General features: G+C 36.0%; 1 protein-coding gene across 1 annotated transcript in view; it reads right to left on the bottom strand.

The window, feature by feature from the left end:
* B3glct (beta 3-glucosyltransferase) overlaps positions 1-18549 on the bottom strand; it is a 141599-nt gene that overhangs the window by 76169 nt on the left and 46881 nt on the right. Inside the window, exons 6-8 of the mRNA XM_087199534.1 lie at positions 12242-12318; positions 11664-11775; positions 5047-5183 (exon numbers count right to left, since the gene is read on the bottom strand). Coding sequence (XP_087055660.1) covers positions 5047-5183; positions 11664-11775; positions 12242-12318 — 326 coding nt within the window. The remainder of the gene's footprint in view (positions 1-5046; positions 5184-11663; positions 11776-12241; positions 12319-18549) is intronic.

The following is an 18549-nucleotide window of genomic DNA, read 5'->3' as shown; positions in this document are numbered from 1 at the left end:
AACAATTAAATAGGCTCCAAGATTAAAGCCTGATTAGTCAGGGCCAACCAAACCACTGAAATTCTCTGGGTAGGTACAGTGCCTTAAATTGGCCCAACCAGACAGGATAAGCACTTACTTTCCACACCAGGAGAAATTCTCTACTATTTGAGATAAATAGGAAACATGTAACCCTTATTAGATAATGAAACCATAAAAGGAATCAGATTTAGGACAAATTGATGCTATGCACTACAGGCAGGAGAGACAGAAAATCTGGGTCCTCAAAAGCACTGCTGCACTTTCAAAACAACCAACCACAGACTCCACCTCCAATTATAGCAATAATATTTCCTTAATCCAAGTCAGTTACTCCTGTTGGTTGCATCTAAAACTGGATTGATACAGTTCCTAACAACAGGAGGAAATACAGCAACCACATTAGTTTTAAAACCGGGAAAAACCAACTTGGAAGATTCAATCTAGCAGTTAATAGGAATAATGGATATTTTATGCCTTATTTTAGTTCTAACACCAACTTTTTATAGTATATATAAGAATCTCCCACTAGAAAATCACTTAAAAATATATCTTGGAGGGCCAGGGATCTAGCTTAGTGGTACCACTGCCTGCCTCGCAAGCGCAAGGTCCAGAGTTCGACCCCTGGTACCAAAAAAAAACAACAAAAAAAACCAACTTGGCCACAAGATGGATGCTATGTTCGATGGGCTATGTTACTTTATGTCTGCATCAGAAAAATAACAGAAATCTGGTCTACAATAACTAGAATCTTGAATTTGTTAGCTTGGTACAGTCTATATTTTGTTTTTGTTGACAGGCAAAAGGGAGAAGTACGATATTAACTAAACACAAACATTCTACAGAAGTAGGGTATTAATTAACTACAAACATTCTACAGTTTGTCACTGTTCAGTGTTCTAAAAAAACAGATGAAACTAAATACAGGTTATCTGATGCCTCATTCTCCTATCACGTCCTAATTACGGAGGAGGTGTTTAGAATGTTCTGAATTTCACACCGTACTGTCATGGTCTGAATGTCTGTGTCCCCGAAAATTCTTATGCTGAAATCTAACCACTAAGATGATGGCCTAAGGAGGCTGGGCTTTGGGATTCAGGAAGGTGATTTGGTCATGGTGACAGAGCCTTTATGAATGGGATTAGTGCCCTTATAAAAGAAACCCAGGGGAGCTTATATGTCCCTTCTACTACGTAAGGACAACAGTGTTGTCTATGATCCAGAAAAAGGCCCTCACCAGACAATGAATCCAAAAGTGCTCTAATCTTAACACTATTGGCCTTAAGAACTCTGAGCAATATACATACCTCTGCCCTTTATAAACCACCCAGCTTATGGTATTTGTTAATAGCAGCCCAAGGTGACAAAGACACATACACATCCTGCTGCAGTGAGAAGGCTCTCAGTTCTCTCTGTTCTTCTAATACAAAAAAAGACCTGAGACCAGTATGGGGGCTGCATACTTGACTAACAAGAGATGTGTCCAATGACCTAAAGAACAGAACAGAGGGCCAAGGATTTAGCTCAGTGGCAGCGCACCTGCCTTGCAAGCACAAGGTCCTGAGTTCGATCCCCAGTACCAGAAAAAAAACAAAGAATAGAACAGAAAAAGGGCTCATAAACCTATGGTCTCCTGAGAGATTTCTTCCCACATTCCTATGGGAACTTCACATAATCACAGCACAGTTTCCCTTTAACAAGGCTAACTCCTGGACTAGTGTTACATCTGTAACCCTAGTTTGCAAAATTGTTGAGCATAAGACAGGTGGTGAGCATTGGCCAGAGCCAACTGAACCTGCCAGGACTGTAGGTATCTCCACATCTTACAAGTAGTGAGGCCAGAGGCACAGTTCATATGCCCAAGAAGATCTGCAGATCAGCTCATACCTTAATGCCAGGAAGTCAAGTAGTAAGAGTTGGGTCAAACTATTCTATATGAAAATTCTAGATGTGTTCAAAAGAGATGCCTTCCATCCAACTGGCCAAAAAGGAAGCAAAAAAAATCCCACTTTCTTCTAATGCCTAACTCAATAAAAACAAATGAATTTGACACCAAGAAGTCTCCAAGGAAGTCACGGATAGAAGAAAATAGGGTCATTGCTGGGACACTGAACAAAATAGGGAACCTGATGAAAATCTGGAGGACGAGCATTTGCCTTCAGGATGAAAGGCCTAATGGATGGAGGGGAGAAATGGAAAAAAAGAGGTCTACAGGCTTCAGAGAAATTGTTATGGCCTGGGAGTGCTATATAGGGTCTTCCTATGTTCCCTGGTTTCCCCTTTACCCCTAAGGGAAGAAATAGTTGCTGCACTCCCTGCATTTCACAGGACAAGGGGAGCTTTGCTTGTCCCTCTCTTAAAGGACACAGGTGGACTATGGGGAATGGGAGAGAAACAGATTTACAAAGAGTTTATAACCCCCAAGTGAAGGCGAGGGGCATAGGTCAATGGAAGAGCCCTTGCCTACCATGCACAAGGCCTTTGGTTAAAACCTGAAAACTATAACAAACAAACAAACAAACAAAAAAACAACCAAAAATCCAAGTCAGAAAAACTGCAGCCACACTAGTATCTTCCAGTCAACCTAGGTCTTTCCATGCTATGAAGCAAAGTAAAGTGAGTGAAGAGGTAGAGGAGCCTCCTCAGTCATTGCTGGAAAAAATCCTAAGGGGACGAGCCAAGCATGTGACTCAGAGCTTGCTTTTTAATGCTGGACTACACAATGGTAGCTGAACTGGGCCTCAAATACAAGACTGCTGGACACAGCAAGAAAAGAGTGTCCTGGAAGCTCCTGGCCTTCAAGCTGCAGCAAACCAAAGGTGGTTCAATTGGAGAATAAATATGACCTTGGCTGCTGAAGGGTAAAGCATTGTCCTATTCCTGAGGGAAAACAAAGTCAGGCAAACCAGTGCAGGATGAGAGAGAATGGCAACTTGTCTTCCCACCCCTTCTTCCCTGATCCTTCCAAGAACAGACGGTAAACTGTGCAGATGATTATAGCATGCTTGGGCTGGGCTGGGAAAAGAGAATCCTTGCAAATTAAAACCACAATGAGATAATATCTCACTTTCATAAGAATGCCTATTATCAAAAAGACAAGTACTGGTGAGGATATGGAAAAAAAGGAACCCATACACTCTGTTGGTGGGAATGTACATTAGAACAGCATGAAAAACAGCATGGCAGTTCTTCAAAAATTTAGAAAGAGAACTACCTTATGATCCAGCCAGCCCACTACAGGCAGTATATATCCAAAGGAAATGGTATCAGTATGTTGAATAAACATCTGCATTCCCATGTTGGCTGCAGCATTATTCACAGTAGACAAAAGATGGAAACAACCTAAATGTTCATTAACTGATGAATACATAAGGAGAGCATGGTACCTTTATACCATGTAATGCTATTAAGCAACAAAAAAAGAAAAAGAATGAAATCCTGTTATTTCCAATAACATGGTTGAAACTGGAAATCATTATATTAAATAAAATAAACCAGGCACGAAAAGATAAGTACTACATAATTTCACTGAAGATGTGGAATATAAAAAAGCTGGTCTCCAAGCCAGGGGTGATGGCCCATGCCTGTGATCGCCGTGAGAAGCTGAGGCAGGAGAATTGCCACCAGTTCCAGGCCTGCCTGGACTACACAGTGAGTTCAAGGCCAACCTGGTATAGACAGCAAGATCCTGTTTCAAAAAAAATTTTTCTCATAGAAGTTGAGAGTACAGTGGTGATTACAAGAGGCTGGGGAAAGGAGATGGGAGGGAAGCTGGGAAAAGGTTGATCAAATGGATACTCAGTTACAGTTAGATGAGAAGTTCTGATGTGTAATTGTACGGAACAGTGACTACAGAAAATTAGGTACTGTATTTCAAAAAGCTAGAAGAAAGGAATATAGATGTTTTTTCACTATAAATAAATAATGTTTGAGGGGATAGATATACATAACCTGCTTCAGAGAGTACATATTAGGTACATCTATTAAAACATCACATGGTACCCTTTTAATATGTATAATTTTTATGTGTTGATGTATCAGTTAAAAGTAAATTTTTTAAAGAAAATGTAAGTTTTTGCTGTTGTTTCTGATTTTCAGTTTGTTTGTTCTTTGTGGTGCTAGAAATGGAACCTATGGCCCGCACATGCTAGGCAAACACTGCGCCCCTAAGCTACAAGCAAACCCCACACGGGTGGCTGTGCTGTGGTAGTGTTGTATAGATTTCACACTGGGAAGGAGAATATTATACTGTACAGACTTTCCATTGTGAAGGTGATGGTGAAGAACTTTTAGCCAGCCATGAATGACAAGGTATCTTTTATCCTGTTTTTTAAAGATCCCAAACCCTGGAAATAGGATATTTAATGAGAAATTATATCTGAAGATACAAAAGCTACTGTTTTATCAACTTTTCATTCTCTAAAGAACAAAAATATATAATTAAAGAATTCAAAATAACAAGGTCCTGTCAATAACCACCTATCTCCTGAATTACAACCTAATCATCTTCATTTTCCACACCTAAGACAGCATCACTGCAGCTCTGCATATGAAAGCTAGGCATGATTACCTACAGCCAGCTTTCTCTCCTGCCCAGCCAGGGTGCAAGTGTGCAGACACACACACAGAATTAGCCATCAGCTCCCAACTCGCACACCTTACTGATCCATTTTCTTATTGGGGATCAAAGTTATAACAAGAAACCAGGTCGCTTCACAATAGTAATGTTTCCATGTGCACAGTTCTCAAAGCACTTACCTGTTCTCCCTTGATCACATAACTTATTACTTGCCTTATTTTGTAGGTGAGGAAGGAGAGAGAGATTGAGTGATTTGTCTGAGGAGACTAGAAAGTGACAGAGTTGATGTAAGAACCCTCAGGGGTCTGCTCCTGGTTCCCTTTTCCTGCTCTATCACATAATGCCTCTGGCTGAAAAACTCATTTGTGATCCTGAGATACATCACTAACAGAACTCAGTTAAGTAAAAGCTGATCCACACACAAAAACAACCTAGTAATACATTCTTACTTGTTAATAAGTGGAATACTAAGGGCCCAGCCAGCAGCAAAATCTGGATATTTAAAAACCGTAGGATTTTCAGAAAAGGCATAATGGTGAATTATTGTAGATTCTTCATCATGCAATGCTTTTCCTAAAAACCATTCCTGTTAAATAAAAACATAAAACGTCATTTTTTTTAAAAAGCCATTTCATGTAAGACCAAAAAACAAGGTCATATCATTACTTTTAGTTAATTATATCTTGGGTGATAAGAGAGCACAAATTATATATTTCTATAGGATCTGAAAAACATAAAATTATGATAACAGATCATAATCTATACATATAAGAAAATAAAGATCAGATAATCAATATGAACAAAATATTAACCATCATTATACCATAAAAGTATAAAAGTTGTATTTTCTAGAATATTCCATAAAAATATTATTATGGCAAAGAAAGCCATGGTTCTTTATGTTCCACTTAGGTTTTCATAGAAAGATTTGAAAAATTCCTCCAAGAATCAGTACCTATTTTATTTATTCATTTATTCATTCAATTAGTATTCACTGAAAATTTACTATACAATGCAGCAACAGCTCATACTGTATGGAGAGATGGAAATTAAGGAAGTGAATATAGTAACTGACTGGGTGATAACCTAGAAAGAGAGGGAAACCTCTTAGATATATCAAATGAAAGGAGATAAAATAATATCAAGAAACCAACTGTGCAAAAATCTGAGGATAAGCATTTGAGACAGTAAAGGCAGTCGCTGAAGTGGAAAGAATCTTGATACATTGAATGGAAAGAGAAATCCGTGTGCTGGGCGTGGTGGTGCACACCTGTAATCCCAGCACTCAGGTGGCTGGGGCTGAGGAGGATCACCTCGAGTTCGAGGCCAGCCTGGGCCACACAGCAAGGTCAGGGCCAGCCTGGACTACACAGGGAGACCACCCCGCCGCATAAAACCAAAAACAAAAAAAAAGAAATCTAGCGTGGGTAGCGTAGAGTGGAACTGGGAGGCATGACATAAAAGAGGAAGCAGACAGAACAAGTTTTATGTGCCAGAGGGAAGAAATACAGATTCTAAGTGCAATGAAAGATCTCCACTTCTGGCCACAACAGAATAGCCTGGATCAGACCTACTCTCATCGAAAACAGGTTTATATGTTGGAGAAATATACAAAATAAATGACTGAAGACATCAGAAAACAACAGAAGCAGATCAGGACATGAAAGGGTAAGATCTAAAATTGGAAAAACCATTCACAGGAAACCTAGATCACTGGGGTCTTTCCCTCAAGGAATGTGCCAGTTCCTCAGCTATGAATACGAGGCAGAAAAAAGCAGTAGCTGAGAATTTCTGCCATCTCCCTGGACTGAGAAGACAGAGGCTAGAGACTACCAAGGACATTTAGGGAATCTTAGAAAGTGAGCCCAAGATTTTGATGCAATTTCCCCTTAACTATCTAGGCAGCACAAAAACCAAGGGGAAAAGACAAGAAGTAAGCAGAAAGCAGAAGCAGAGAGGCTAAAAAGCTGAACAAAGCCTTTCACTGTCTTGTGGTACTGAGGAACCAATGTTGGAGTTTAGGGTTTCCTGGAGCTCCAGATCTATCCAAACAAGGTCCACAATGCAGAATACTACATCCTCCTGCAGAAAGGTGCTATCGTCTCATCCACAGACTTAATTTTTCACATAAAACATTTAATATTTAATCAAAAACTATCACAGAAAGCAAGAAATAAGACTAGACCAAAGGCAAAAGAAGGTGAAAAACAGAGATGCACAGGTAAATAATACTTTACAGTTATCAAACAAAATTTTTTTAAAACTACGATTAATATGCTTAAGAAAACAGATGAAAAGATGGAGAGCTGCACAAGAGGACTAGAATTTATAAAGAAGAGTCTGATGGAAATCCTAAAACTGAATAAATCTAATAGGAATTCAGAAATATATTAAACACAATGAAAGACAGGATTCGTGATCTGAAAGATAAATCAGCAAAAAATATCCAGATTGATGCACAAAAAGGAAAAAACAAAGAGGACAATAAAGAAAAGGCCTCAAAGCAATATAAGATATAGAGGGAAACTCTGTAATGCATGAAATTGGAAACCAAGAGTAAAAGCAGAGACAGAATGCAATAGCTGAAGAAATTTAGAATTTTCTAAAACTAATGAAAGTCATCAAAACATAGATTCAAGAAGCCTATAAAATCCAATCAGGATAAACAAGCAAACCACACACAGGCATATAATGATAAAACTGCTCAAAATCAGACAGTGAAAAATTTTTAAAGCAGATGGTGTGTTTTAGGGGGAGTATCCAGGGAGGGAGGGAGGTACTGTACACACACCTCTTTCAAAGGAACAAAAACATGATATACAATTGACTTTAAAACAGAAATAATGGACAATGGTATATCATCTTTACAATAATGGAAGAAAACTATTGCCAACCTAGAATGTTATATCCAGTGAAAATATCTTTGGTGGGATGGGAAATAATGGAAGTTTTTGAGCAGCAGAGTGGCAGGATATGAATTACAGAGGGGCTAGATTATTAGGCTGGCAAGAGCAGAAACCAAGAGAACAGGTAAGGGCCTCTATTACAGTCGTGGTGAGAGAGGTGTAGTCAAGGTAGCCTTGACCAGAGTAGCAGTATTAAATACGGAGGTAAGTTAAATGAGGGAGATATTTTGGAAACAGATCCACCAGGAAGGCCAGCTTTCAGTTGAAGGGGGGAAAAAGGAATCAACCACAAGTCCTACATGTTCTATACAAGAAGCTGGAGGGACACTGATGCCAATTCTAAGAAGAGAAGAACTAAAGATGAAAGAAATTTAGGAGGACATGAACAGCTCAGTTTGGAACACATCAAGTCTGAGATTCCTAGAAAAGCAAGGTATTTAGTGGGAAGTCTGATATAGGAAAGAGTTGCACCTAGCTCACTTCCTCACTTCCTTTAGACTCTGCCATATGAGATAAGTAAGCTACTCCTTGAAATCCCTATACAAACTTCTAAGCCCACCCTCAATCTCTTTTTACCCTCTAGTCTGCATTATTTTTCTCCATAGCACTTGTTACAATCTGACAGATCATATATATATTTTTTTTTTATGGTAGCAGGGATCGAACTCGGGTCCTTGAGCTTGCTGGGCAGGCGGTGGAACCACTGAGCTAAATCCCCAGCCCCAGACAGATCATATTTTTATTTGAATTTTTACTTATTGTCTTATCTCCCTGAAAAAAGAGTACCGCCTCCCTGGTGGTACAGATACTATTTATTTTGTTCACTGCTGTCTTGCCCAGTATGCCTAACACATATGGGTACTCAAAAGCTTTTTGTTAAATGAATGGAGCAAACCCCAGAGAGACTAAAGAAACTGAAATATGTAATTTAAAGCAAGTACCCTAAGTTCTAAAAGTTTTGTATATTTTCTCTCTTATCAAACTAATGCCATGTTTCTCTATTCCTAATTAGTATATGAAAGCAGGAAAATAGAGTACTTAAGTACTCTTAAGTATTTTTAAGGGTGTTACTGTCCTGTGGTTGTATCCTAAGTAACTCCTAGAGTCCTAGTTCTGGTCAACTAAGCAGCAGGATATAACAGAAAATGTGCTGCAGCCTATATTTAGATTCAGACTCATGCAATGGCTTTCTTCTTGATACTTTCCTGGTGGATACATTAAATCACTACCAGTGAGAAGAATGTCAAGTATCGTAAGCTCAAGGTTCCGAGTTCAATCCCTGGTACCAAAAAAAAAAAAAAAAAAAACAACCAAACAAGTAAAAAATAAATATATAAGGGGAGAAGCTAAAAAATGTATACACATTTTGGGCCAGAGATTTAGCTCAGTGGTTCTACCGCCTGCCTAGCAAGCACAAGGTCCCAAGTTCAATTCCCAGTACTAAAAAACAAAAGAACCAAGATAGATGATAGAGTACATAAAGGTACAAATTTCCAATGATGAATGTCAGCATACTGTATACCTAAAATGTATCAATAAACTTAATTTAAAAAAAAAAGAATGTCAAGTATCAAGGTAATGACCTCAGCTTGAGAAATTTAACAGCTTTTCAAAAAGAATCAGTAAGATAGCTCTTTATCAAATTATTAAACCTTAATATGACAATCACTCTATTTAACATACCCTGCTAGTATAGCTTTATATAAGAAAACAAATACCTCGATATATTTTGATGCCCTTCTTAGTAATTTTTCATTATTAAAATCTCCTGTTCCAAACAAAATTTTAGGTAAAATATGTTGTTACAGTTTATCTCCTAATTGCAATTCAGCTATTATAAGGTATATACAATTATTTTTCAATATTTTGTGCAGGTTATAAAGTATTTTAGGGAGAAAATTAATACATAAACTATGGAAAGAGCCACACCTCCATCTTTCTTAATGACTTTCTTAATGGCTTCATGAAAAGGACAATTATAACCAAGATAAACTTTTAAAGAATAATAGAGACAATGTTCTACTACTAGTATCTTAGAATTGCTCTTAACCAGCATCTGTGTTTCACTTCTATTAAGAATATATCAGAAAGGTCAATGCACTTCATCAAACACACATATATTAAAGGCATACTGTGGGAACAAAAGAAAGACCTCAAACAAGATAGGAAAATTTATAGAAATCACCTAAGAAAGAAATTTATCAAAGATTATTTTTACATTTGAAATACTGTATTATTGTATACATTTGCATTTGTTAAGAATGAAGGAAATAAAAGATACTGAAAAAAATTAGAATCACATAAAATACCTAATCCCCAACACACTAATAATTAGTATTTAATGAGGTTTATTTGGTTCAATATCAAAACCAGGTTTGCTTTATGCTTTTTTCCTATGATTTCAAATAGTAAGGAAAAAAAACCACACCGGTTTAAGCTAACTTCAACATTATATAATCTTTATTCCTTAATGCTAGTTTCAAAAGAAATAAAGCATCCTAGATTTTTTTCCACATGGCAGAGTTCAGAAAAGAGGAGAAAAAGTCTCATTTTACCTCTGTTCTGTACTTGCTTTTCATGAACTTGCTTTGAACTTTTACATTTATCATTCCAATTTTCATTAAAAAGCACAGTGAGTCACCATCTCCTATACAGAATTAGAGCCATGGATAATGGAAAATAATCTCCAGGTGAAATGAACACTAAGAGGAGGTTGAAACTCCTACATCCTAAAAAAAAGATTTGGGAGTTTTTCTCTAGTCAAAAGGAAACATAAAATCTTAACAAATGGTTTACATAAAACATGGCAACAAAGTACATAGATGCTGGTTAACATCATCTGAAAAGACTGATGAAACAGGTTCATAATTCTCTTCTTTGAAGACATTATATTTTTTCACTTAATGACCATCTCATCCTATTATATCTGTACCTTTCCAGAAATGAAAAGCAGAAAGAGAAATCATAATGGGTCCTTCCATCACTTAAAGATCACCAAAATCAGTGGTTTTTATTACAATAACAGACTATCTGCTATTTGAAAAATCAATCTACTAATCACTGTTGACCAACTTTTTTACATTTATAACAAACAACACACAAGCAGGAACTCACAGCTTGTCACTGTCCTGACCCTCATTAAACCCCACTCATTTCTGGAGTGGGCACCTGGTTAGAGCAGGCCCAACTCTGTTTATATCAAGTTTAAAGGGTCCCATAATGTGCTCAGGTTCCCACCAGGGCTTCTGGAAGAAAACTAAATTAGTCTGATTGACTGTTGCTGTGTTTTCAAGCAACTCTCTAAGTCTACCGAGTCTCTGAATGCATTCTGGAAGGAATGCTGATAATTTAAGGGTTTTCAGTCACTCACAAATATTTGCTGACCACCTTCTAAGTGTTAAATACTCTGTGCAAGGCTAGGGATTCAGAGGCAAATACAATACAGTCGCTGTATCAAATCTCCACAAAATAAGACTTGAAAATATGAGTGCAGTAGCGAATATCACAGAGCACCTCTAAGGTAAGATGAACCCTTCTCAAATACATTCCTTGTCTGTGTTTCTTCTCCCTGGTCCATCCTCTTCCCTCTCCTGCTATCTACTACTCATCCTGTTCAAGCATTCAAACTCATATTAGATTCAATGCCTCTGTTAAATGCTTGTAACTTCCATTATTACAGATGCGTTAGCTTTAATTATCATTGATGCTCTAACCATTCATCACCCCTGTTCTTCTGTACCATCCATGCACTCAGGATCCCTGTCTGTTCTGTCCCAGTGCCTGTCATCCATAGTGCATAACACACTGCTAGTATTCAAAAAATATTTCTATATAAAATAATACATGTGCTACTACCTGATTAAAAAAAAATTTGTAGGGTAAACTGTTACAGAACTCTAGGCATAGTGTTTTAAATCTCTGAAATGGCTAACACATATAAACAGACATTTTTTTACTTAAAATGACTCATTATACATCCCATCCCTCTCTAAATTATAAACTTCAAAAAGAATTTTTTAACACAGGTTCCAGATCAAATATTATTTCATTAATTTCAAATTAAGTGTTTTTATTACATTCAAATATCTCTTAATCAAAATTAAATATGCTCTGAAGCATTCCCCCAAAAATGAAAGTGCTGATATCGAAGTTGTATTCACCTTAGATGGGTCATATTGTCTGAGTGTTTCTAAGAGTTTTGCAATTTGTATTCTTGTCTCTTCTTCACAGAAGAAAATCCATGATGAATTTCTGCTATATGACATAGCAAAGCTAACAAAAAGAAATGTTACAGTAATCATTTATGTAAAATGAATTTTTAATAAGATTCAAAACTGCTTTGTAAGAAATTGATAAAAGGCAAACAGAAAACTTGATAAATGGGAAGACATTTGGATTATTTTTCCTCTATACTTTTCTTATACTAAGGTATACAAAACAGCTAGAGTTCTTAAAGTTCACTGTCTCTGTAACACCACCAGTCCAGAATTCAAATAATTTTCAAACATCAATTTAAACCGTTTCATTTTTTAAGAAAAAAATACATTTGAAAATAAAAGTTTTGTGTGACTAAGAACCAATCATCAAGAATCCTGGCTAAGAGAGTAATCATAAAAAGTAAAACTCAAATTTATTTCACTTACTGACTACGAAAAAACACATCCTCTTAGCAAGAAAATTAGTGAACACAAGAGAATTGAGGTTGCAATGTCAGTAATTTTAAGTTAAACACACATACTGTGGTAACAATGGAAGTATAGTCCATGCACCTTCCTGCTTAGCCAGCTGATGAAGGAGGAAGACCCTGGGGAGTTCCTGAAAACATAATGATCATAAAAGATAGGTAAGAATACAACTGGCTACTATATTTTAGAAAAATGGCACAGCTACATCTAGAGATCTAACACGTTACTCTCCATATCATTCTCTTTTATCTAGTTTGTGTCAGGAGCCACTGCAAATGAAGTATCTTGGCTGAATCCATACAACCTCCCCACTCACCAGGCATCCAGTATTACTCAAGACCCACATGGAAAGTCTTCAATGAAAGTAGGAACTACTCAGAAATCGTAAGATTTAGAAAGGTAAGTGAAAGGGAAGAGCCCAAGAGGAGTAGTCAGAGATAACTCAAAGACAAAAAACCAATTTTTTATTTTATAAACAATATATATAAACCATGTTAAACCCTCTACCTAAACAAACAGGTACAATATGTAATCTATCTCATGTGGAAAAAATGTTTAAAATGCTCTAAAAATATCTTTTAAATTATTTTAAAACACTGTAGAAATGAAAAGATTTTGGCCTAAGTAGTAGAAATATAATACTTAGTTATTCAGGTAATAAAAGGAATAGCATAATGATGGAATTTACAAATTTATAAACATAGAAGGAACTAAAATTCAGAAATAAGGCACAATTGTGGTTACATAAATAAACATTTACCCACATACACAGATAGAGATGAGTATTTTTAAGGCTATGATTGTTAGCTTTGAAGTAAAAGTACTATCTGCTGTATTACAAGTTGCTACAAATGCATATCATATCTACTATACTTTAACTTCTTTCTCTAACAAGCTTTATTATATCCTGTGGTGTTTTATACTAGCTATAAAACTATACGCCTGGTAACTATCATTACAAACAAATTTAAAAATAAATGCCTAAATATCTGAAATATTGATATGGATTCCACACTGGTCTTAAAGTTCACATATATTTATTATTTAAGAAGAGGAGAATAATTTTCTTTTATAAATCTTTGGAATTCAATATCAAATAAAATCTCATTTCTTTGTTTTATGTAGTATTTATTTCAACTTCCATGTATAAATATGAAATGTAAAAACAGTAATCAAAGTTAAATCAGACAATGTAGCACATTTGAAAGAAACAAACATAAGCCTACATTAACAGTTACTCAGATAGTACACTCTGTCACTTGTGAATTATCCAGTAATTTTCACTGTCTTTTAAAAATTGCAATATATATATACACACATACATATTCATGAAGGATTCCATAAGAGCAAAAACTCATATAAAGAAACTAATGACATTATTATTTGTATAAAACTGAAATACTTATGGTTGAATTCTAATATGAACTACATAAGAAAAGAAATATAGTAAATACTTTAAAAGTTTTACCTAGGAATAAATGTTAATGAGTTACAAGTAGTAATTAAAACTAGGATGAATACTTCATAGCAATGAAAATATCTTTATGTTAAAATGGAAAAAACACATGATTCCAATAATAAAAGAAATTCATAAATTAATGAGGACTGAGGGAATCAGAAAATGAAAATATTTGTGTCAAGAAGATATAATGAGGAGGTATATACTTTTAAAATTCTTTAGTACACAGTTAGGTTTTTCAAAAATTGAGGAAAAATGAATGTATCTCAACAGTGTACTTTCAAGGAAATATTATGTAGCCTAAGTATATATAATATCAACAGGTATTAACTCAAGTATTATCTGGCTTCCTTTTAAGGCTACAAGAGCACTTTTCTGGTTCAAACCAGAAAACAAGCTTATGAGTAACTTCTGTCATAACAATAAAAATGCAGCAAAGGTTTTAATGCAAAGAAGTTAAATCTTAGATTGAAATAACTATGGATTATTGGTGGTATAAAATAATTCTTAGCTTCATTATTTTTGTTTACTAAATCATATAATGGATTTAATATTTGCTTCATTTGCAAACACAAGAATAGTAATTAAGTTTTTTGTCCCACTATTTCTCAACTAGAAACATTTCAAATGCCTTACTGATAACAGTCCCCAAAGGTGCATGAGTACTCAAAAACACAAAGTAGGTTTCGCCTTGACACTGAGGAACCTGGTCTTGCTTTATGCTAGAGTAAGACAAGGTCATCTTCATTGTAAATAAATTTTAATCTACTGATCTCCAAAAGGCCCAAGAACATTATTATACACACACACACACACACACACACACACAGATACATTGACCCAAACAGACACACAGATATTTGTATTCATCAGCAGTGCCTCTAAGAAAAATGATTTTAAAAATTCACAATAAAATTTTCTAGTAGATGATCTCAGTTCTCACCACTCAGAATTATAATAACATTTTCTATCTCTCTATCACCACCCCAAAATTTAGACCTCCATTAAAGGTGCTGGATCACCAGCTTATAATACTTTCAGATGCAAAGCTATTGTTTTTAATGTCATTGGATAGGTCATTAAGAGGTTTTAATAAGAAAATCAAAGAGAAAGAAAAATGTGTCATTAGCATTACCAAGAGCTATTTGGAATAAAGATAGTAAAGGCACTCCTACAAGCACAACTGTCTGCTGTCCATTTAAATGATGCCTAATCACCAGACCATACTACTATTTCAAATCTAAAAGGTAATACAAAATTCTATCCATAGTGAGATAATGCTGTAACAGTTAACCATGAAGGGGCTAAAAGTATAAATGTGGCTAAGGAAAAGAAAATGAAGAGGCTGACCACACGAATTTAAATTCTGATGTCAACTATCTGTCTTTTTGAATCAGTTTGCCTCTGAATCAAAGTCTACTTTTATTTCCATCATCAACATCTACTGGTAGGTATAACAGTCACTTTGAAGACAAAAAGCCCACTGGACTTTCAGGCATCACTTCCTTTGAACATGTTTGTTATCAAGTCATATATTCTTATTTAAAGTAACTAATACATTCTGAAAGCAAATTTAAGACCAACAATCTAATTCATTAGTTGGCTGTTACACATCTTCATCATCTTTACTTGGAACAGGGGCTTGATTCCAATGTCATAACTAAGCCAAAGTAAGAATAGAGAAAGCTTATTACTCTTAACATAGAGGGGAAATTATGAAAAAATTCTACAAATATTAATGGCATGAATTTAAAAGTTAAAATTTGAATATATATTAAAACAAATGAATATTAAATATCATAAATAATCTTATTTGGAAGATTTGGTTTTGAGTCACATTTGTCTTTCTGCCTCTGTCTGGAAAAAAATGCAACTATTTAATTCTATGCTGATGAAGACTATTTCCCAGTATTTGTAATTTGTCCTTACCTAAATTTAACCTAGAAGCCTAGAATAACATTGTTTTATGGTCTAATTGTCTCATTATTCAGACCAAGTGCTAAATTGAAAAGCAGAAGCCAATAATTTGTTAAGTATTAGGCAAAGATTCTAACAGACTAAATTCTGTTTTAAGACTGACTACAATTCAACTGTAACTCCAAATTTCTACTATTATATAGTTGTTAGGCATTGAACTGAGCTTTTAGAGTAACAAATTATGATGACAATTAACATCTGTTTATTGTTATAGTTCATTTCATAAGAGGTAGGTACATCTTATGAAGATAATAAAAATGTGTGATAAGCTTTTTGGAATATACATGAAACAGATTTGCTAGCCTTTAAAATACAGTATTTATTTACAGACCAGGAGATTATAAATGATCTCATAATAATATACTTTCCAGAACCCTGAGTCTATATTTAAAATATAACTACCCTTCCTCCAGATACCTGTCTTAATCCTTAACTGTACCTTCATAAAAAGAAAAAATGTTACATCATTATTTATAAATTTTATTTTATAAGTGATTTACTCTGAAATGTATTACTAAGTAGATTTTTATAGTTCATATAAATCTTTTAACTAATCATTCATTTACTCATGAAACCAGGAAAGCATAGTGTTCAAGCACCTGATTTCTGGAGACACAATACTTTCATCTGAATCTAAGCTCTATTTCTTCAGACCCATTTGACCATAAGCAAGTTTCTTAATTTTGCTGTGGCTATTACCTCATTCTCTGATGAGATAAGGATAGTCTTGGGGGACAAGTGCGTTAATATACACCAAATACATGGCACATGGTAAGCTCACAATGGGAGCTAACATTATTACTGTTTTTACAGTATTTGTTGAACACCTACAATGTGCCAGGAACAATTGTACTTACAATTGTTCTAGGAACACAGTAAATAACTGTGAAAAGACAGGCTGTCCCTGGCCTCTTGGATCTTGCATTCTAATGAAAGACACTGGCAATAAGTAAATAAATCTACAAGAGAAAGTCAAGAATAAATACTATAGAACCGTAAAGTCAGGTAAAAGGATAGCAGGTACAGGTCACTGTTTATTAATGACGTGAACTTACTTTCACCCATCTGCTGCACTGATGCTGCAGGGTGATTCTAGCCCCAGCAGCAATGCAGAGAGAACAGGCTTTGGAGCCCATCAGAACTGGTATACAGTCCTGGCTCCACTACTTAGGAGTGATGTGTACATGGGCTGGTCACTTAATCTCTCTATGCAGTTTCCTCTCTGCAAAATGGGAAGGTGAACAGGAACTAACTCAGAGTTGAATGAGCTCATGCTTGGATAGAGCACACCACAGTGAAGCATGACAGGAAATAAAATAATGACGACAAGGAGGAACATTCAGTGAAAGTCAGCTCTGATGACAACTGCAGTTTCCAACTCTGCACTCCAAACTCTGACCCCATAAACTAAATGCCTCATCTGTTCCTCAAACTCCACCTTTCCAAACATGAGCTCAGCATCTTAGCTCACTTTCCTTCCCTTTATCCAATCACTAATATTTGGTGAGGCCCATGGTTCGCTGCCTGCATCCCAGGGAGGAACTGCCGAAGACAGATGTCTACCAAACTCTATTTCCTGGCTTAGTTCAAATGCCTTAAACCTTCACTGTCTCTTCCAGGCAGGGCTGGAGGTCTCCTTGCCTGTGTTCTCACTGCTCCAAGTTTGCATTGATTCCTGCAGCAATTCAACCACTGGAACCACCTGTTCTGCTCACTCCAATGTGCCTCCTTGAGGGCAGGCACCATGTCCAGCATCTGTCACAGGGTAGGGCACAGGCTACAGTGACCCAAACCAGGAGAGGCCACCCCTGCTGGACATTACACTGTAGGTCCCACCTACATGGAACACTCACCCCTCTGTGCTCTGGCACTTAGGTTGGCCTTCCTGTCACCTCTAGACACTGAACACTGATGTCATGCCTAGAGGAGAGAGTTCTAAAATGATCTGTTTCTTTGGGTCCTTGGCTCCAGATTTAAAAGCCTGTGTGACAACATCCAACTGACCCTGCTAGATCACAGGATCTCCTCCTGTATATGCAGAAGATGGAGCATCTTGGTGGCCAACCTCCCTCCAGACTCACACAGGGCAGATGTCCCTAGGACAGGGAATGGATTCAAATGCTGGGCAGTCAAAAGAGACAAGTGCTCATGACATGGCCTCCCAAATAGTAGAAAAGTTCATCATTACTGGGCAACCCCCTTCCTGAGTCACAATGTCCTATTCCCTATGATGCATGGAATATACTATGTAAAGAGACATGTATAAAAGATGTTTCTAAGAATGCTAGTGGTATATTTAAAAGGAGACAGTGTTGTTTTAATGAAATAACATGTAAAAAAATACTTTTTTTCCCGGGGCATCTTCCATAGGGCCTGTACAAAGTAAATATTTGATAGATATTTATTAAATGAATAAATTTTTATTCAACAGCAAATGTAATAGTCTCCACTTTATTAAAAAATTGAATATGATTACTTAATGCCTACCAATTTCTACCTCCAAAATACTAAGTAATTAAGCATTCAATTGCTATCATCTCAAAGAGAAAGTTTAATGATAGTATCAAATGGCTGAGGCAATAATACACTTCTGAATCTCAAAGCTAACCTTTTAATGAAGTACCTCACACTGTCTCCCTGCCAATAAAACAAACTTCTAAAAATAGAAACCGCAAGGCCATCTTTCTCAGGCTTCTTCACACTAATCTACAAGACGGTTTGCCAGCTTTCTCAGCTTATTTTATAGAAATAAGAGATTTTTTTTAATCTAATGAACCAAGACCTGACTAACTCTTCTCCAGAAAATAGTGATTTCCAAAACTTTTTTGCGAAAAAGCAAAAAGAATAATTTATTTGTGAGGTTGAGAGTCTGCCAGGTTTTAAATAAGGCTTACAGTCTCCCACAATAGAAGGCAACAAAATTAG

This window comes from Heterocephalus glaber, unplaced genomic scaffold, assembly GCF_053883595.1.
Source record: "Heterocephalus glaber isolate CG9 unplaced genomic scaffold, H.glaber_assembly_v1.0 deba00001720, whole genome shotgun sequence".
NCBI classification, from domain to species: domain Eukaryota; kingdom Metazoa; phylum Chordata; class Mammalia; order Rodentia; family Bathyergidae; genus Heterocephalus; species Heterocephalus glaber.
Note: the sequence above shows the minus strand (reverse complement) of the source record. Positions and strands in the feature narration are given on the sequence as shown.